General features: G+C 47.4%; 1 protein-coding gene across 1 annotated transcript in view; it reads right to left on the bottom strand.

Annotated features, from left to right (window-relative positions):
* The window catches only part of PRKDC (protein kinase, DNA-activated, catalytic subunit), a 172306-nt gene that overhangs the window by 26131 nt on the left and 124325 nt on the right, over positions 1–21850 (bottom strand). The window contains exons 63-71 of the mRNA XM_045004443.1: positions 19916–20124; positions 19262–19400; positions 17246–17434; positions 16377–16601; positions 15755–15863; positions 14704–14815; positions 3662–3851; positions 1049–1223; positions 737–927 (exon numbers count right to left, since the gene is read on the bottom strand). Coding sequence (XP_044860378.1) covers positions 737–927; positions 1049–1223; positions 3662–3851; positions 14704–14815; positions 15755–15863; positions 16377–16601; positions 17246–17434; positions 19262–19400; positions 19916–20124 — 1539 coding nt within the window. The remainder of the gene's footprint in view (positions 1–736; positions 928–1048; positions 1224–3661; positions 3852–14703; positions 14816–15754; positions 15864–16376; positions 16602–17245; positions 17435–19261; positions 19401–19915; positions 20125–21850) is intronic.

Raw genomic sequence — 21850 nt, 5'->3', positions numbered from 1 at the left:
TGAACAACTCTGAATACATACATTTGAAGATCTGGTAGGGTCTCCAATTGTGTGCTCTTTATATTGTACTCCTGCTCAATTAAGGCAAAGGACAACGGGACAAATTTTACTTTTTTTTACTCCTAACTATGGCTGATCATTAAAATGACTAAGCAATCATTAAAATAAATAGAAAATTAGCTATATTAGTATTAGGAAGTGACGATCTTCATGGGAGATTCATGCGACCAGCCCTGCCTGATGTTAGCATGGATATCAAAGAGCACCACTCATCCAACTATCAGGCTGGCCTCTGCTCCCACATCCTTCTTGCCCTCGTGCATGCACATGCTCTCGGACAGATATCCTTCCTCCATGTAAGATGTCGGTAGGGACAAACATTAGCACAATCATGGAGGCTCTGGACACAGCAAATTCAAACCTGCTTCCACAAGTTTTACTTTACCATCTTGGTGGGAGTTCGGGGCCTGGAACCTCCTCTCCAGCAGTGAGTGGGACGAGACTGTCCAGGGGCAGGAGCCTATGACTGACTACGCGTGGTCCAGGTCAGACTAACAGCAGCTGCAGCACTACTCTCAGAGCTGCAGCTCATTGGAGAAATCAGTGCTAGCAGCAGAGAGTACTAGCATGGGTTTACTGTAGTAACATGGGCTTAATGTAACTGAGTTAATGAAGTACATAACAAAATTAGCAATCTACAGCAATGAGTAAGAAGCTCCTTTCCTTTCTCATTTACCTTCTCAGAATTTTCAGGCCTCTCTCCAGAAAGCATCACGACTTTTCTAGCTTTTTCTTCCTCAATTTTTTTAAGACATCCTGGATCTTTGCTAAGGGCACTGGCCAAAATATAGTAAGTGGTACCCAACAAAAGGTTTTGGTTGCGGAAGGCCACTATGTTCTTACTCAGGTAGTCAGATTTACTCTCATCTGTTGGAATTCAGAAACAAAGTTGATAATTTGGCAGTAAAATGGATTCCCATTACAAATAGGAAGAGAATCCATAGCATGGGTTCTGCATCAATGGAGTATCAATAGATAAAATTATTACCCAGTAAAGAGATGGTTTTCAACACAGTGAGCATTTGTTCAGGACTATTCTGGCTCTGACTGCGACTATGGCTAAAGCGGCAATAGCTGTGATTCCATCTCAAGAGCCAGTCTTCTCTGGTTTTAGACTCTCTGTGCAGATCCTTCAGAAGCTTCATGGCAACTGAGAAGCTGTTCTACATTAACAGATCAAAACAGGAATTTTTAATAATGCATTAGAAGAAGGGGAAATAAAAAACTACTGTTTGCAGCAAATGAAAAGATCCAGGGATTTTGCAAGAGCCATTATGGGATTCACAAATTATATCAGGAAAGGTCCCGGAAATTCCAGCAAAGTGTGAGGGGCTCCAATGCCAGGTGGGCTTGGTGTGAAAAACAGGCGTGCGCTAATGGAAGTATTTGTTTGTTTGTGGGTTTTTTTATTTTTTCCATCAATCTATCTCATGTCATTTTTAACTCATATCCTACTTAAAATACAGAGGTCACCATGTCAACATTTTCCAACTTGATATCTAAAATTAGGTCTCTAAATCTATCTTTAGACCCATTAATAAGTAGTTTGACTTTCAGAGGTACTGAGTACCATAACTCCCACTGATCTCAATGGAGACTTTGGGTATTCAGCACTTCTGAGGAACAGGTCACTTAGGGTTAGATTCAGTAAGGATTTAGGTGCCTAACTTCTACTTTTGGTGCCTATATCCCAGGATCAGACACCACTGGTATTAACAAAACTCCCACAGCTCAACTGCTGCTGAATCCTGTAGATGTTTAATTCACTTGGTGCCTAATTTTTTGCAGGCAAAGTTTCCTTCATCTTGCATCCGAAGAAGTGGGTATTCACCCACGAAAGCTCATGCTGCAAAACGTCTGTTAGTCTATAAGGTGCCACAGGATTCTTTGCTGCTTCTACAGAACCAGACTAACACGGCTACCCCTCTGATACTAGGCACCTATGTTTCTGCCTCTGCGTATGTGAACCTCTGCTCCATTCTAGACATCTGGACACCTAAGCCCCACTGTGATGCACAACCTGGGGAAAAACAGGTGTTCCTCCACCTAATTTGTATACAGGGCCTGAGCTGGTAAACAGGTTCAGCGCTTGCCTGCTGGATTCAGCCCAACAGGTAAGCTCACACAAAACAGACAATGGGACTTAGCTCAGTCTTTATGATATTTATATGGAACATGGAAAACCAGTTCAAGAGCTCAGCAAGTGAGGACCCCAATCATTAGGTACAGAATATTCTGATGTGGCCCTCTCTCAGTCTCTCCTGTAGAAGCAGTTCCATTGTGGATAAATAATTAAAGAGTCATTAGGCCGGAAAGCGAGCAAGAGCCTGGTGGTTTGAGCACTCACCCAGGATGTGGGAGTCCCAGGATCCAGTCTCCCTACTCTAATGACTAATTATTTTTCCAGAGAGGAAAAGCTTCAAAAGGAAAGACTGACGGAGTCCCACATAACAATATCCCACAGCCCAATGGTTAGGGCACTTACCTGAGAGGTGGTGGCAGATCCCTTCTCCCCCTGTTCAGACCCCTTCTCCCCTTCAAGAGTGGGGGAAGATGGGGGTGGAGGGAAGAGCTTGAACCCGGGGTCAGCCACACCCCAGGGGAGTGCTTTAGCCACTGGGCTAAAAGTTATGAGAGCCCCTCTTCCTCTCCCCACACCTGGCATCTTGCAAAAATGACATAGGTGCCTAATTCCAAGACAGGGAGACTCCCAAGTAGAGGAAGGCACCTCCCGGCATTCCAGACTTAGATGCTGTAGTCTCTGAGAGGGTTGGGGTTTGAGACACTCCCCCTTTGCCTTAGCATCTCCCATTGGCTAGCTTAGGCAGGGGGCATCCTAGCATGCTGGCTTTTGTGAATCCTATTTTTAGGTGCCTATCTCACTCCATTCATCATAGAGGCTGCCTGAGAACTTAGCTCAGGCTTTGTGAATCTCAGTTATTTTCTAGGTACCTAGAAGTTAGGCATGGTGGCATGGAGTATCACAACGCCTCAGCCCCTTTGTGAATCTAGCCCCTCGTTGCTAACTTTAGACAAACACTGGCCACAATCTATTAATGTTATACAAAAAGAAACAAAGCGTTTCAGTGTTAGTGAGTGGGGCAAGGTAAGTGATATTGGTTCAATCTCAGTTTGGTCTGTATTGTTTTGTTTTATACAGAACATTTATCTTATGCGCTAGTAAATTTACAAATCAAAGTATGTTGTTAGAAATACAAGTGTATGAAATTAAAGAGTTTTAAATTGTGATACATTATGCTACTTTTACTTGCACAGACACGCCCCCGCACCGGCCCACAACTATAACATTTCTGATGCTTTATTTATTTGTTCTGGAAAGTACCAGGACCATCTGGTGAACAAAAAGAGCCCTTTGGGCACATTTCCTGAAATAGCACATTTTAGAAAATATGTTAATTAACAGTAGCCATCTACAGTTCAGTAGAAAAGGAATCAGGCTTCCCCAAGCATTCAAGAACATACTGTTGGGGGAAATCCTGCATTGGCAGCAGTATGACCTGGACAACCTAATCTGTCTTTTCCAGTTCTAATAGCTATGTTTTTTTGATGAATCAAGCACTACCAGACAGTGAAGAATCACCTGCTTCCGGGCACTCTCTATCATCTTCATTTTCATGTTAAATTTGCAGCTTCTAATCATTGAATGAATGTCTTCTTCCTGCATATCTGTTTCCATTTTGTCACCAACATCTCCCCTTCCATCCACCTCCATACTATCATCAGCCTGGATGTTAGGCAGTTTCTCCTGAATTTTTCCAAGAAAGAAACACCTGCACAATGGTGAAAGTAAATAAGATATTAATATACAGTGGGAAGCACACAGGTGATTTCAATCCTTCCTCTCCTTGATCTATATTCAATGCTGCCATATTTCCCACTGGTAAATATGTCTAAGCGGCTTCAATCACTGACTGGTGTAATTATTATTAGTGATTGTGATCCTCTTCAGTAAGGAGTAGGCATATTCAACTAATAGAATTAACAGTCACAACCAGGGTGGACTGATCTAATGACTACCCCTAGGTCTTGAAATGGTGTCCCTTACACATAGTTCATTTTTTAATCCTGGCTATTGGGTTAGGATTTTTATTGGAGACTATGGAGTTTAGGTGCTAGAAAATGTCCATAATTACATTTTTACTAGAAAACTGCCCCAAATGTACCAAGACAAACCTATAGCCCTTGCCCTGATGCCAGCATATCTGTAAGAAACATGTAGACTGGCTTATAAACTATAAATGCCAGCTAGAACTGACTGAAACTTGGGATTCATGGACAATTTCAGTATTTCAAAGAGCAGTGGTGAAGCTGACAAAAATCATGTCAATTACAGTCAGCAGCTGCCAGGGTTCCCAGCCTCTGGGGGTCCAGGGCAGCCCCACTATGTGCACACCCCTGACTGGGGGCTGCAGAACTTCCAGACATCTGGGCCTGCTGGCTCCAAGTCTTTCAAGTGGGTGGGTCCTGGGAGCCAGTTGACCTGGGAGCAGTCTGCATGGTGGGGCTGCCCAGAGCCATGGACCCTAGAAGCCCAGGCTCCCCAGCAGCCTTCCATGAAACCAAGCAGAGTTCCCTTGGAAACCTGCCTGTGATTCAATTAAAGTTCGTCAAACCAGAGATGCTGCTGTGACACACTTCAGGTTCAGTACATCGGCATTTCCCAATGAAACTGTGTTTCACTGGAAAAATTCTGACCAGCTCTAGCACTAGCCTATATTTCATGTCTCACTTTGACCCAACTGCAAACCTTATTTAGGTTTACGTAAGTGCCCTTTAAGAGTTGTATAACAGTAATGCCCTGAGACTCCAGTCACTATCAAGGGACCCACTGAGATATCCTTACTCACAGTGACTAGTACCTTACTCCATAAGTAGGCCCATCAACTTCAATGGGACTGCTTACCATGTAAACCAGGGGTCAGCAACCTATGGCACGCATCCCAAAAACAGCACGCCAGCCGATTTTTAATTGCACGCTGCGGCCGACGCTGGCCCCGCTCAGCCCGCTGCCGAACCCCGGCAGGCAGCAGCGTGCCATTAAAAATCCTGCCCGGCCCAGCCTGCTCTTCTCCGCCCCCTGCCTACCGCTCTCTCTGCTGGGGATGGGGCAGAAGCAAGCTTGGTCCTGCCAGCTGCTGCTGTAGGGCAGGCTCCACCAGCAGCCAAGCTTCCCCCTCCCTCACCTCTTCCCCAGCGTGCTGCGTCGTGCCCCATCTCCTCTCCCTCCCTGCCGCCGATGGACCTTGCGAGGGAGGGGAGAAGAGGAGCCCCAGCGTCCTCGCTGCTCAGACCGGGAAGGAGGCGGAGAAGAGGCAGGAGCGGGGCCTTGGGGAAGGGGGGTGGAATCAGGGCGTATCCCTCCAGCCCCCTGCCGTGAGCCGCTCAGGGCAGGGGGCTGGGAGAACCCCCGATCCCGGCCCACCCCCCAGCCCTCTGCCCTGACCCCTGCAACCCCCCCACGACCCCAGCCCCCCGCAACCTCCCCCACGACCCCAGCCCTGACTCTGGCACCTCCCACACATACCCATCCACTCGATGCCCTGTCTCCTGCACCCCCCCACACACCCCCAGCCCTCTGCCCTGACTCCTGCACCCCCCCACACACCCCCAGCCCTCTGCCCTGACTCCTGCACTCCCCGCACATACCCAGCCCCCCCCACACCCCATGCCCTGACTCGTGCAAACCCCACATCCCCACCCCGAGCACCAAACGGGAGCTCCTGCACACACACCCATTCCTACCTGCACCCCTCACACCAAATGGGAGCTGCCCAGGTAAGCGCTCCACACCCAAACCTCCTGCCCCAACACTGAGCCCTTCCCTCATTCTAGCTCCTGGCCAGACCCTGCACCCCAACCCCCAGCCTGCTCCTTCACCCCCAGCTCTGTGCTCAGTGCACCCCCACCCTCAGCTCAGTGCGGAGAGAGAGGAAGAGAATGGGCCCGAACCAGGGAGAGGGTAGGTACCCACTGTATGTGGGCAGAGCCAGGACCCTAGACTGGCAGCAGGCTGAGCGGGACCGGCAGCCAGGACCCTGGCTGGCAGGAGCCACTAAATGGAACCCCAGACCGGCAGCAGGCTGAGCTGCTCAGCCCGCCGCTGGTCTGGGGCCCCAGGTCCTGGTCCCTGGCCCCGTTCGGCCCGCTGCCAGTCTGGGGTTCTGGGCGCTCGCCCCGCTCAGCCCGCTGCCAGCCTAGGTGAATGGAACCCCAGGCCGGCAGCGGGCTGAGCGGGCCGGCGGCGTAAGATCAGCATTTTAATTTAAATTTTAAATGAAACTTCTTAAACATTTTGAAAACCTTGTTTACTTTACATACAACAGTAGTTTAGTTATATAATATATAGACTTATAGAGAGAGACCTTCTAAAAAACATTAAAATGTATTACCGGCACGCAAAACCTTAAATTGAAGTGAATAAATGAAGACTCGGCACACCACTTCTCAAAGGTGGGCGACTCCTGATGTAAACTGTTATTAAATGGGAGTCTGGGTATCACAGTCTGGCTCTGTGCTAGGTGCTGTGTAAACACCATAGAAATACAGTCCCTGTCCCAAGGAGCCTTACAGCCTAATTTAAGAGAAGACACAAGTGGGTATCTTAATAGCCCACCGCAAGCTTTCAGCAGTCTGGCAATTATCCAAAGCTTGTAAGTTTTGGGGCTTTCCCAAAGGATAAAGTATGAAATGTGTTTTGGTTCACCTCTAACCTAAGTAAGCTCCTTTGGCTAGGAGGTTTGGGCTCATGGCTGAACAAACACTGCCAAGCCTGCTGAGACTCCATAATCAGCAAATTTTAAGGCACTTATTTGGCTCAGAGAGGTAGTGATGAAAGACTGAGTTCTGGTCCACACTATGGGGTTAGGTCAAATTTAGCCACCTTAAGTCGATTTTAAAATGAATGAGTCCACACAACCAACCCTGTTCTGTCGACTTAAAGGGCTCTTAAAATCGACTTCTATACTCCTCCCCGGCGAGGGGAGTAGCGCTAAAATTGACCTTGCTGCGTCGAATTTGGGGTACTGTGGGCATAAATCAACGGTATTGGCCTCCGGGAGCTATCCCAGAGTGCTCCATTGTGACCGCTCTGGACAGCACTTTGAATTCCGATGCACTAGCCAGGTACACAGGAAAAGCCCCACGAACTTTTGAATTTCATTTACTGTTTGTTCAGCGTGGCAAACTTAGCAGCACAGGTGACCATGCAGTCCCCCCAGAATCGTAGAGTGTAGAATGTTTTTATGCTCCCCCTATCGTCTGTCCCTGAGGTTATCGCAGATTAGAAGGCGAAGAAAACGCACTTGTGATAACATGCTTTCCGAGCTCATGCAGTCCTCCTGAATTGATAGGGCACAGCTTAATGCATGGAGACATTCAGTGGCAGAGGCCAGGAAACAATTAAGTGAGTGCGAAGAGCGGAGGCAGGACGCGATGTTGAGGCTAATGGGGGAGCAAATGGACATGATGAAGTGTCTGTTGGAGCTGTAGGAAAGCCAACAAGAGCACAGACCCTTGCTGAATCTGCTATATAACCGCCTCCCCTCCTCCCCATGTTCCATAGCCTCCTCACCCAGACGCCCAAGAACATGGGGATGGGGGAAGCTCCGGGCACCCAGCCACTCCACTCCAGAGGATGGCCCAAGCAACAGAAGGCGTCATTCAAACAATTTGATTTTTAGTGTGGCTACAATAAGCAATGTGGCCTTGTCCTTCCCTCCTCCCCTACCCCTTGTCCGTTATCTCTTTTTTTTTTTTTAATTAATAAAGAAAGAATGCATTGTTTCAAAACAATAATTACTTTATTTCGAAGGGGGGAGGGTGGTTGGCTTACAGGGAATTAAAATCAAGAAAGGGAGTGGGTTTGCATCAAGGAGAGAAACACACAACTGTCACTCCAAAGCCTGGCCAGTCATGAAACTGGTTTTCAAAGCCTCTCTGATGTGCAGCGCACATTGCTGTGCACTTCTAATCACCTTGGTGTCTGGCTGCTCAAAATCGGACGCCAGGCAATTTGCCTCAACCTCCCACCCTGCCATAAATGTTTCCCCCTTACTCTCACAGATATTATGGAGCACAGAGCCAGCAGCAATAACAATGAGAATGTTGGTTGCGCTGAGGTCTGACCTAGTCAGCAAACAGCGCCAGTGAGCTTTTAAATGTCCAAAGGCACATTCTACCACCATTCTGAACGTGCTCAGCCTATAGTTGAACTGCTTCTTACTACTGTCCAGGCTTCATGAGCCATGGGAGCAAGGGGTAGGTGTGACTGCGCGGTGCCTCCAGCTGGGAGAGCAGCTGAGGCAGAAGCCTCCAGCTCGCATGATATTCTAGGCAGGACTGAATCTCCATGAGACGAAACTTAAAGAAGAGAATGACCTGGAGTCTCTGGCTCCCATTCCATGCTCTAAGAGAAGGATAGCCATGTCTGTCCAGGCACCCCGATCGATCTCATCAAGATCTGCCAGGGGCACCCAGGGATGTACGACAGCTATCAGTCCTACTGCAGCATCTGCCGCAAAGGCAAGGAGCTGCTACTGTGTAGCAATGCAGTACTGCATCTGCCAGCAGCACCCAGGAGACATACAGTGAGGGTGAGCTGAGCAGGCTCCATGCTTGATGTGGTATGGTGTCTGCACGAGTAACCCAGGAAAAAAGGCAAGCAACGATTGTCTGCCGTTGCTTTCATGGAGGGAGGGGGGGCCTGACAACATGTACCCAAAACCACCCACGACAATGTTTTTGCCCCATCAGGCATTGAGAGCTTAATCCAGAATTCCAATGGGCAGCTGAGACTGCAGGAACTGTGGGATAGCTACCCACAGTGCACCACTCTAAGTCGATGCTAGCCACGGTAGTGAGGACGCACTCCGCTGACTTAACGTGCTTAGTGTGGACATACGCAATCATCTGTATAAAATCGGTTTCTAAAAATCGACTTCTATAAAATCAACCTAATTTCATAGTGTAGGCCTTGTCTACACTACAAGACTATTTCGAATCAACTTAGTTCGAATTTGTGGATTCGACCTTATGAAGTCGAATTTGTGTATCCATACTAAATACACTAATTCGAATTTCTGAGTCCACATTCACGGGGCCAGCGTCGACTTTGGAAGCGGTGCACTGTGGGAAGCTATCCCACAGTTCCCACAGTCCCCGCTGCCCATTGGAATGCTGGGTAGAGCCCCCAATGCCTGCTGGGGGGAGAAATGTGTCGAGGGTGGTTTTGGGTAAGTCTCGTCATTGAACCGTCAATCACAACCTCCCTCCCTCCCTCCGGGAAAGCGCCTGCGGGCAATCTGTTCGTGCACTTTTCTGGTCAGTGACAGCGCGGACGCCACAGCACTGCAAGCACGGAGCCCGCTGCGATCATCGCCGTTTTCTCCTCCTCGCACTTTATCGTCCACCTCTTCCACAGTCAGCTGCTGAGAAATTGGGCTACTTTTCAATGATGCTGCAAGCACTGGGGGACCATAGGGGACGTTTTACAAACATCAACGTCGGGTGGCCGGGCAAGGTTCATGATGCGTGTGTTTTCAGGAACTGCGGGCTGCTCAGACGCCTGCAGGAAGGTAGTTTCTTCCCGGACCACGAAATAACTGTTGTGGATGTGCAGATGCCTATAGTCATCCTCGGGGACCCAGCCTGCCCGCTAATGCACTTGCTCATGAAGCCCTATACAGGCGCCTGGGACAGCGACAAGGAACTCTTCAAATACCAGCGAGCAGCGAGCAGCGTGAGCTGTGACTGTTCAGTTTCTTTACAGAGAAGCTGAACCTGCCCGTTTCTTTACCCAGTTACTGTTGACTCTCCTCTTCGGTTACATACCCCGTTCACCCCGTTACCCCCACTTCCAGCACACGTGTAAAAATAAAATACATGTCCCATTATTACTTAACAAAGGTTTCTTTATTCATGACTTTTCGTGAAAGGGTTGAAACTGGGACGCAGGCTATGCTGGGTAGGGTGTGCGGTGATGTAAAGACCGCCTCTAAACTCAAGGAATGACAGGCTCCTGCTCCTAGAGCGGTCCGCAGTGCCGGAATGCTTCTTTCAACGGAGCCTGCCATCCCTCTTTATGGAATTCTGTGTGCGGGCGGATATGTGACCTTGTGGTGGAGGAGGACGGATACAGATTCCTCAGCTGCGTGACTCAGCGGTCCAGGACAAGGACCGCTGTATAAGATCTGTAACCGCCCTCCCCCGCTGCAAAGTCACATCTCCCCCGCCCACACAGATCCTGGAAACCACCTCCAAAAACCGACCAGGGTGCCTACTGACTGCACCGTGTGTGTGACCCGCTGCTGATCCTGCCCCCGTGTCTGTACCCTGGGAAAGGTGACTGTCCTATGCAATTAACCACCCCCTTCCCCACGCCCCCCATTCAAACACAGTCTTCTTTGAAAAAACATAACGGAAACAGTAATTAACAGCAAAGCATTTTTATTAATTAAGTAGACAGTTAGGGGATGAGACTGGGATTGGGACTACTGTGAGTCTGGAAGTGAAGGACTTCGGCAAATGTAGGGTATGAGAGCTTTTGGGTACTTGAGCACTGTGCTGTGATGCAGTGACAGTATTCACGTCCCCGGCCGCCCCTCCTCCTGATTATTTTCGGTGAGGGGGGTATGGGACTTTGTGGCAGGGGAGTGCGGTTGCAGATACACTGCAGGGTGTCTCTGTCCTCCTGTGGTCCTGCAGAACATCCACAAGGCGCCTGAGCGTGTCCGTTTGCTCCCTCACTAGTCCAAGCATTGTTTCAGTCGCCTGCTTGTCTTCCTCACGCCACCTCTCCTCCCGTTCGCTGTGTGAGCGCTGGCACAGAGAGACGGTCTCCCTCCACTGGCTCTGCTGGTCCGCCTCTGCTAGGTAGCAGCCCATACGTTCCTCGAACATCTTGTCCCTTGTCTTTTTCTTTCGCCGCCTAATCTTTGCCAGCCTCTGCGAGGGGGATGCTGTGGCAGGTCTGGAGACAGTGGAAGCTGTGAGATGGGAAACAGGGAGTGAATTCCTTGCAAAGATACATTTTTGCGAACAATTAACTGAGTCTAGGCTGTCTCTGTGAATTCTGGGTTGAGACCCCTGTGCCTGCTGGGGCAGAAATCATTTTCGCGGTGGATTCTGGGTAAATGTCGCCAGTCATTCCTTCCTCCGGGAAAGCAACGGCAGACAATCATTTCAAGCCCGTTTTCCCAGAATTGCCCTGGCATACGCCATAGCGTGGCAACCATGGACACTGTTTTGCCTTTTGTGTATGTCACCGTATGTGTACTAGATGCCGCTGACAGAGGCGGGCCAGCAGCGCTACACAGCAGCATGCTTTTGCTTTTGCATGACAGCAGAGATGGTTACCAGCCATATTGTACCATCTACCATACCATAAATTGGTAATAAGATGGTAATAAGATGGGCATGGTTACCTGTCCTTTTGTACTGCCCCATTTGGTGCTGTCATAAGTGCCCCTGGCCGAGCAGCCAGGGGCGCAAAAGCAAAAATTGGGAATGACTCCCTGAGTCAATCCCTCCTTTTTGGTATCTAAAAATAGAATCAGTCCTGCCTAGATTATGGGCAAGTGTACTAGAGAACCACTGTATCATAGAACCAGAGAGCACAGCTGCTCTGTGTCCGATCCTGCATAAATTATGAGCTGTATGCTATTCACAGGGGGTGCTCCTGCAACAACACCACCTGTTCATTCCGTTCTTACCCCAGCCTTCCTGGGCTACCATACCATTGTCCCAACACTTGTGTGATGAAGTAATAAAGAATGCAGGAATAAGACACAGTGACTTGTTTGTGAGAAATGAGTGGAAGGAAGCCTCCAGCTGCAATGATAGTCCAGGCAGGACATTAAGGAGTGTGGATGAAGGAGCCCATCATCCCTCTGCTAGTCCAGGGGCAATTGAATCTTTTATTTACAATGAAGGGTGGGGGCTGATGGAGCTCAGCCCCCTGTTGCAATGATGAGGACGGTTACCAGCCATATTGCACCATCTGCCATCAAAAATTAGGGACAGGCGCCCTTGATCGACCTTACTGATGCTAGTCGGCATGGTTACCAGCCCTTTTGCACTGCCCCATGTGCCAATAGGCTGATGATGAGGACGGATTTCCATCTTTTTGTACCATCAGCCATCCATAGCGTGGGGGGAGCAAGGATGTTGGTGTTGAGTGCTGCACCATCGCATCTATCTGCAGCATTCAGTAAAGATAGGGTGACATGTAAAAGAGTCAAGAGAGGATTGTTTTCACTTCTGGTGGTGGGTGGGGTGTGTGCGCAAATTGCCGAACTATGCCCTGACCCACCGCAGACACTGTGTTTGACCCTAGAAGCATTTGGAGCTCATCCAAGAATGCAAATACTTTTCGGAGACAGCAGGAACTGTGGGATACCTTGCGTCCTCATTCCCCCCTCCCTCCATGAGCGTCCATTATATTCTTTGGCTTTCCGTTACGCTCGTCACGCAGCTGCGTGCTGAGTCTGTGCTATGCCATCTGTCCGTAGATTTTTTAAAAATACTTTGGACCAGGCGTAAAATTACAGTAATTACCCTAATTAGATGCAGGAGTCTCCGAGCGAGATCACCCTGAGGAGGGTCACTGAAGGAGATAGAGAGCGCATGCTGCGTGAAAGCTAGCACGAACCAGGGCCCGATGCAGCCGTGCTCGGGGAGGCAGTGCTCCCTGAGTACCTCATGAGAGCCTTGCGCGGAAAACTGTGCTACCACGGAGCACCCAATAAGGCAGCTCTCCCCAGGAACCTCCTGCTGATGCTTTTCGATTAACGCAAGGAGAGCTTCGTGGAGATCTCCAAGGATGATTTCTGTTCTATCCCCATATCTAGAGAGACCTCCTTTTCACACAGTTAAGATTCCTGTTATATTAAGAATAAAAGTTAACATGGTTAAAGCACTTACCGACTGCTCCTTCCCCTGATTCAGGGTCCGGGTTAATGGCCGGGGAGGGTTGTTGGGGGATCTCCGTGACGGTGATGAATAGATCCTGGCTGTCGGGGAAACCAGCGTTGTAAGCGCTCTCGCCTGCCTCGTCCTCCACAAACCCTTCCTCATCTTCCCCGTCCGCGAACATCACCGAGGAACTGGCCGTCGACACTGTCCCATCGTCAGAGTCCACGGTCACTGGTGGGGCAGTGGTGGCAGGCTCCGTAGCGTCCGTTTGCCGCTTTGATTTTTTGGTAGCCTTGTCTGGGGTCCTTGATTTTCACGCGGCGCTGCGTTGCATCCCGCCTGTATCCTCTGTCTCTCATGGCTTTGGAGACCTTCTCGTAGGTCTTTGCATTCCCTGTTTTGGAGCGCAGCTCCGAAAGCACAGACTCCTCGCCCCACACACCGATCAGATCGAAGAGTTCCCAGTCAGTCTATGCTGGGTCCCTCTTTCTATTCACAGATAACATGAACTCCTCTGCTGGAGAGCTCTGCATCGTTGCAGGTGCTGCGGAGCTCGCCCCGATGTCCAGCCAGGACGTCAGATTCAAAGTGCCCCGACAGGAAAATGAATTCAAATTTTCCCGGGTCATTTCCTGTGTGGCTGGTCAGAGAATCCAAGCTCGGACTGCTGTCCAGAGTGTCAACAGAGTGGTGCACTGTGGGATAGCTCCCGGAGCTACTAAGTTCGATTTGCATCCACACCTAGCATAATTCGAGCTAGCCATGTCGAATTTAGCGTTACTCCACCTGTCGGGGTGGAGTACCAAATTCGAACTAAAGAGCCCTCTAGTTCGAATTAAATGGCTTCCTGGTGTGGACGGTTGAGCGGTTAGTTCAAATTAACGCTGCTAAATTCGAATTAAAGTCCTAGTGTAGACCAGGCCGTAGACATTCCCTGAGGAAAGGAGAGTGATCTGAAGTTGCATTGAGAGAAAGGAGAAGATGGGGAGAAATATTATGGGGAGGCGAGAGAAATTAAAAGGTTAGAGAAAGCATCTAAGCCTCTTGAGAGCTTGTCTAAAGAAAGTCTCTCAAGGGTCAGCCATTTCAGGTAACTGTTGCACAGCAGACATTTTGGTTATAGTAACAGTTAAAAACAGTCACATAAATACCTGAAGAACATGGTGATGACCGGGGTTGGGTTCTTTGTATAAAACCTTGTTAAAACTTCTAGCTGTTTAAAGACATCCGGTAATTGAGGGCCCATTTTTGTGACTTTTACTCATGTTGAGGGGCACTTAGTGAGTAGTCCCATTGTGATAAATGTGACTATTCACCCACGTACTCTTCAACATATGTAAGGATTGAAGAATTGGGCCGAGGATGGCTGGCTGGCAAAAAATTTAATTTATAATCCTGATTTCTTTACAGTGTACCTAGCTATAGATGGATGACAAACAATTTTAAGCTTTAGGCTATTGGTCTAATCTGCTAACTACACTATTTATATGAAAACATCCTCTTATCCAACTACCCAGCCCGTCTGCCCTTTACTCCTTTCCATATGTTAGTAATATGAAAACAATTTGTTCCATCTGAAAGGCAAGACATAATAGTACTTAGAAATCACCAAGTGCTGGATTCCAACCAAGAATTTCTACAGGCAACATCAGGAATATAGCAAGTTTATCTAACATGTAGACTCATAGTTAACAGACAAGTGTCTCATCTTACCGGTTTGTAATGATGTCATCCCAGATGTTCATGGGGTCCATTTTATCATCTGGATATCTGCTTGTCCAAATTCTGAGAAGTCTCTTAAGGGAAGCTTGAGAAGCTAAGCTGCCTAAAATCAATTAAAAATACTTTAAGAAAAGGCTGCATGGAGGTAATGTGAAAATGTAGGGGGGTCAAACCATGATGTTTAGAATCACAGAATATCAGGGTTGGAAGGGACCTCAGGAGGTCATCTAGTCCAACCCCATGCTCAAAGCAGGACCAACACCAACTAAATCATCCCAGCCAAGGCTTTGTCAACCCGGGCCTTAAAAACCTCTAAGGATGGAGATTCCACCACCTCCCTAGGTAACCCATTCCAGTGCTTCACCACCCTCCTAGTGAAACAGTGTTTCCTAATATCCAACCTAGACTTCTCCCACTGCAACTTGACACCATTGCTCCTTGTTCTGTCATCTGCCACCACTGAGAAAGGCCAAGTTCCATCCTCTTTGGAACCCCGCTTCAGGTCATTGAAAGCTGCTATCAAATCTCCCCTCTCTCTTCTCTTCTGCAGACTAAACAAGCCCAGTTCCCTCAGTCTCTCCTCGTAAGTCATGTGCCCCAGCCCGCTAATCGTTTTCATTGCCCTCCAGTGGACTCTCTCCAATTTGTTCACATCCCTTCTATAGTGAGGGGACCAAAACTGGAAGCAATACTCCAGGTGTGGTCTCACCATTGCCGAATAGAGGGGAATAATCATTTCCCTCGATCTCCAGGCAATGCTCCTACTAATACAGCCCGGTATGCCATTGGACTTCTTGGCAATTTTAAAGAGATAATTTCTATTTTAAATCATCATGGAAAGATTTCATTGCAAGGGCGAGAAAGATCAAACATAACATAGCGAATGACCCTTTTAAAAAATATCTTCACTATATCAGACACAGATTCAGAGTCTTTTGACATGTGAAAATAACTACAGCCACTCTTTCCAAAAACAAAAAGGTCAATGCCACAATGTATATACACAAAGAAAGAGAAAAATATTGTGGGGAAAATATCTTACTTGGTTTGCTTGTAAAATTGATGAATTCCTGTATTTCTGTTAAAGCTTGGACAGACTGCAGCTTTGTTAGTCGACTTTGGTGTAACAGAGTGTCAATACTGGAATAGTTCTAGGAGAGGGAGAATGCTTTTTAAGTGATTTCTTACCAAGTTTTTATTTAAAGCACTGTAGAGCAGATAAATAACAGATCCCTCTATGTGCTATGCTCAACTAGATTGTGATTCAGACCATCCTAAGGAAAGATGCATAAAACCAACCAGTATCAATTTACGCTAGTTAGAGGTTTTCAGAATGAAACATCAGTGAACTAGGCTGAATGAACTCAGTATGATATACTAGGGAAGAAGAGGCGACAGAGTGAATAAACTGAAAGAAAGGAGTAAGACACCCCCAAAATAGGGTAGGCATGTTGCACCGGATGGCTGTTTCCATTTCTTAAGTTCCTGGGGTGAAATCCTGACCCCAGGGAAGTCAATGGAAGTTTTGCCATTCACTTCAAGGGGGTCCAAATTCCATCCTTTATATTTTTATCTTGAAGCAATGTTCCAGTAGCAGCAAGGGCTGCACCTGACATGACTTCCTACAGAGAATCACGGCAGACATGTCACAGCAGCTTTGTTACCTGCATGAAGGCCTGCATGCCACTGCTGATGTAATATCTGGCTCTGTCAAAGTCATCCTGCAAGATGTAGAGAAGACTCAGCTCTTGGCTGTAATACATTTCTATAAGGGCTTTCCTCTGTTCTATCTTCATAGCCTCATCAATGAAGGTCAGCAAGGACTGGTCATTGCCTCCATGGAGCAGTAATTTCAATTTACTCCGTATTATATATGGCAGATAGGTTTCCTACAGAGGAAAAAAGAAAAAAGTATCTTTACTCCTAGGGCAGGATACTGAATAAACACTTCGGCCATCTGTTGCTAGTGATGTAGAACCATATGCAAGACATATAGAGGGGCCTGGTTCCATCTGCTATAGGCCTAAAGATTTTCAAATTAGGAATAGACTAACATATTTCACTAAATGTAATTATACTTTTCAGTGTATCTTAACCTTTTTCAGCTTGACTCATCACCCAACAAGTCACACCGCACCCTCTTCTGGTGGGCTCATGCAGTTGCAAAGGTACTGGTGCTTGGCATTTCTTAGCAGCTTCAAAATAAATTCTGTGGGATCCTCCAAATACATGAGGAGGAGAAAAATAAATGACAGCAGCATGAAGAGTGCAAAGAGGACAAGGTGACCAGGCTGGAGCCATTTTCTGAGTCATGGGACTAAAGGGCAACATAAGACGCTACAGAATAGCAAAAAATACTTATAAAAATTACAGTCAACAGTAATTAAAGTAAGAAAACTCATCTTAATTGTGCAAAGTACCTTTGTGATCAAGTCACTTTACCTCTATCCCTAATCAAGGCATCGCAGTAAAGGCCCCTGTACAAATGCAATCAGTGTGATATCAATTCTAATCTAGCAATGATTTCACAAACCTGATAAAATGGATCACTCCACGTTTTGTTTAGGTCTGGAGGTTGTCCACTATCAATATTAACAGTGGAACAATACTCCAGTGACTTCCACTCTGTCAGATGGTTGTAGCATTCAAGAGATGCAAGTTCCCAGAAATCCTTTTCTGCTTCAGTAGGTTCACCATCCAACCAGTCTTGTTTAGAGAGAGCCTAGAAAAGGAATGTCAGATGAAAAAAAACAAGTAGGTTCAGAGCTGCAATATTACGATTTTTTTTACTATTCTAGCTGAACACCTTCAGGAGAACCCATAATGTTTTCACTGTTGCATGACAATATTTTATTCCTTTATTGGCACTTGTGTTTAATCAGCAAATAGGATCCAAGAAAATGTTCCAAAGAATTCTTCAAAATGTAAGCCAGTCACACCTTTAACATATAAAACTCAATTCAGATGTGAGCTTCAGTCAACCTGCATTTGTAAAGAGCTGCATTTTTCCACCTTTCATTTAGACACAAACATTCTGTAGGTAAAATCATATTTTTTAATGATTATCAACTTGTGAACACAAATAGAACTTACATGTGCAGACCATAGGCACTTAATTTCCATTCTCTAATGATCTTTTGTGTGTACTGAAATTATATTGATTTATGCCTGTAAAGCTGTGTGACACCAATGGATAACTTGAAAATCTGTCTCAATAAGCACACAGCCCGCTGCCCATCTGGGGTTCTATCTGCTGGCTCCTGCCAGCCAGGGTCATGGCTGCCGGCCCCGCTCAGCCCACTGCCGGTCTGGCGTCCCGGCTCTGTCCACATAGAGTGGGTAACCTTCTCCCTGGTTCTGGCCCATTCTCTTCCTCTCTCTCTCCGCACTGAGCTGAGGGTGGGGGTGCACTGAGCACAGGGCTGGGGGTGAAGGAGCAGGCTGGGGGTTGGGGTGCAGGGTCTGGCCAGGAGCTAGAATGAGGGAGGGGCTCTGGGTTGGGGCAGGAGGTTTGGGTGTGGAGCGCTTACCTGGGCAGCTCCCATTTGGTGTGAGGGGTGCAAGTGGGAATGTGTGTGTGGGGGGAGGGAGGAGGATGCAGGAGCTCCTGTTTGGTGCTCAGGGTGCAAGGTGAGGATGTGGGAGGTGCAAGAGTCAGGGCATGGGGTGTGGGGGGGCTGGGTATGTGTGGGCAGTGTAGGAGTCAGGGCAGGGTGTGTGAGGAGGGTGCAGGAGTCAGGGCAGAGGGCTGGGGGCATGTGAGGGGGTACAGGAGTCAGGGCATGGGGTGTGGGGGGGCTGGGTATGTGTAGGGAGTGCAGGAGTCAGGGCAGGGGGTATGGGGGGGTGCAGGGGGCTGGGGTGTGAGGGGGTGCAGGGGTCAGGGCAGAGGGCTGGGATCGGGGGGTGCTCCCAGCCCCCTGCCCTGAGCGGCTCACAGCAGGGGGCTGGAGGGATATGCCCTGATTCCACCCCCCTTCCCCAAGGCCCCACTCCTGCCTCTTCTCCATCTCCTTCCTGGTCTGAGCAGCGAGGACGCTGGGGCTCCTCTTTCTCCCCTCCCTCGCAATGGCCATGGACAGCAGGGAGGGAGAGGAGGCGGGGCACAATGCAGCACGCTGGGGAAGAGGCGGGGGAGGGGGAAGTTTGGCTGCTGGCTGAGCCTGCCCTACAGCAGCAGCTGGCAGGACCAAGGTTGCTTCTGCCCCCTTCCCCCGCCAGAGAGAGCGGTAGGCAGGGGGCGGAGAAGAACGGGCTGGGCCGGGCAGGATTTTTTAATAGCACACCGCTGCCTGCAAGGGTCCTGGCCGTCGGCCCTGCTCAGCCTGCTGCCAGGGTTCAGCAGCAGGCTGAGCGGGGCCAGCGGTGGCCGAAGCATGCTATTAAAAATTGGCTCGTGTGCCATCTTTGGCATTCATGCCAGAGGTTGCCGACCCCTGATTTAAAGCAACATGCTGTCTCAGAATTTTTATTTTGATAGAAGTAAAAAAAGGGGTCTTAAAAAAAAATCTGAGAGGAAATAAACTATATTTGTCATGTAGTTTTTTACCTCATCATATTGTTTAGCTGCTTCAGCATAATCGCTTCTTGCCTCTGCTAACAGTGCATTCTGGGTAATTTCCTTAGTTCCAATCTTTCCACTGAAAATACCACGAAGAACATCATAATCTCCAACAGATCGATAAAGCCTAGTAAAGTTAAAAGGCAAAAAAATATTATTTGAAAAAGATCCGCTTTCTATTCAAGTGCAAAGTATCCAGGTACAACGTACTTCAGTATTAAAACTGATGCATGTTAGACAGTCTATGCAAACTTACTGCTCTATAACTGCCTGGCTGCATAGAATGCATTACTGATGCATGGATATTATTCTTCTATCAGATTATTAATTTATACTGGATTGTGTAAACTTTACTCTGGCCAAAAAATACTTAAACAATGCTGCACACACTACTCCGAAATCACCTGCAAGAGTATAGCATTTAACTGGACTGGAAACCAAGTTGTTGAATCCGTACCAGAGAATGCGTTGGAAAAGATTTAGGACATGGGAGTAGCCCTGCCTGAAAGGTCAATAATTAGCTCAGAAGTATTAAAAATATACCTAGTATGAAAATCAAGCCTTATATATGACTAGAACTCCTGGCTGATTTAATTCAAACAAAAACTACCACAGTTAATTTCTGCCCAAACAGGCACTCACTTAGCAAGTTCAATCCATCTGATTACATCTGAAGAGAGCTCTGCCCTTCCACGCATTCGTTTGGACAGTGGTTCTTCTTCTGAAGAAAGACGAGTTAGAGCCTGTTCAAGAAGCAGGATACCCACAGGTTGCTGTAAACTGGCTAAGCAGCTAGTGCTCACAGTGGCCGAGTCGAGGTCTAGCAGCTCTCTGTGCTGGTAACTCATTTCCTGTAAAACAAAGACATGGGCAGTTAACGGGCCTGTAAGTATTGGAAATAGGCTTTAGAGAGAAAATCTTTTGGTTTTCTTTTCCTAAAGTGAAAGAAAGCTTGGAAGGAGGCCGGTGTATCTAGTGATTTTGTGAATAGTTTTTCGCATGCCAGCTGGTGCAGGAATTTTACATCTTGCCTGCAAGCAACTTTGAGGCCCTAAGACCTTGGCATTTTGGATAGAATTAAATGAACAGACTACATTTGGTGTATGTATGCCACGTGCTTGAGACATATCTTTAGAGCTCGAGGAATGCCCATTTATGCCACAATTTTCCAAGGATTAGAACAAAACAATGGGAGAACTATTCTCCAGGAACTGTGGAAAGAGGAATTTACCTTGGACAGAAAGGTTTCTGGAGCTCTAAGAATAACCTTTTCCTTATGACAAAGGCAGTGTGGTTCTTGTATGGATATGAGAACTAATTCCAAAATCTGCCTTTTGGACGTAATGGTGACTAAAAATGCCAGCCACATGCTTGTCTAATCCATCATTCTGATTAAATTTGGAAGAGATACTCAAACAGAGGAATCAATGTGCCTGTCTACAAAATGCTGCTGTGGCTGGTCCCACATTTCTAAAGGTGCTTGGTTGTAGGGCTCCAACCAAACCTCCTGGAGAAACTCTAGTGTATCTATCAGAGGGGTAGCCGTGTTAGTCTGGATGTGTAAAAAGCAACAAAGAATCCTGTGGCACCTTATAGACTAACAGACTTATTGGAGCATAAGCTTTCGTGGGTTTCGTCTGTTAGTCTATAATAGGGGTAGGCAACCTATGGCACGTGTGCCGAAGGCGGCACGTGAGCTGATTTTCAGTGGCACTCACACTGCCCGGGTCCTGACCACCGGTCTGGGGGGCTCTGCATTTTAATTTAATTTTAAATTAAGCTTCTTAAACATTTAAAAAACCTTATTTACTTTACATACAACAATAGTTTAGTTATATATTATAGACTTCTAGAAAGAGACCTTCTAAAAAAAGTTAAAATGTATTACTGGCACGCGAAATCTTAAATTAGAGTGAATAAATGAAGACTCGACACACCACTTCTGAAAGGTTGCCGACCCCTGGTCTATAACGTGCCACAGGACTCTCTGTTGCTTTCTAGTGTATCTGAGTTCACCAGAACTTTGAGATTAATATTTGTATCTAGAGATCAAACTCCTTTGTGCTGGGTACTGTGCAAACAAAGAAGCAGTCCCTGTCCCACCGAGCACCAGATACGTAAATCTGACCAGACCAGTGAATGAAATATTCTGATTGTTACAGTTTGGTTTCCAGACAGAACTCAGAAGTTAATGGAGAATCCATGCTGAAAACTAAACTTCTCTTCCAGCACCCAGGCTGTTAACTGTATGTGTTCCTGTAGGAGCCCCAGTTTCAAGGGATCTGGTGTTTTCTGCATGTACAAGGTGGGGTCTTTGGTTATCTAGCAAGTCCAACATGCCTTCTGGGCCCCAGTGGAGGACTAGCAAGAGGACCACAACTCTCCTTTTTCTTCTTTTTGGTATCCTTTATGTGAACTGTCTTGAAAGGCAACAGATTCTACTCTACCCAGGACATTATTTCCATTGCCAAAGAGAAGCTTTGACTCTGGTTACTCCCTAGTTAAGGAAGGAATATAAACACTCATGCCTCAATCATAAACCAACCTGTAACAGGAGTTAGCAGGATATGTTCTCTG

Source organism: Mauremys mutica, chromosome 2, assembly GCF_020497125.1.
Source record: "Mauremys mutica isolate MM-2020 ecotype Southern chromosome 2, ASM2049712v1, whole genome shotgun sequence".
NCBI classification, from domain to species: domain Eukaryota; kingdom Metazoa; phylum Chordata; order Testudines; family Geoemydidae; genus Mauremys; species Mauremys mutica.
This window is presented reverse-complemented; position numbering and strand designations above follow the sequence as displayed.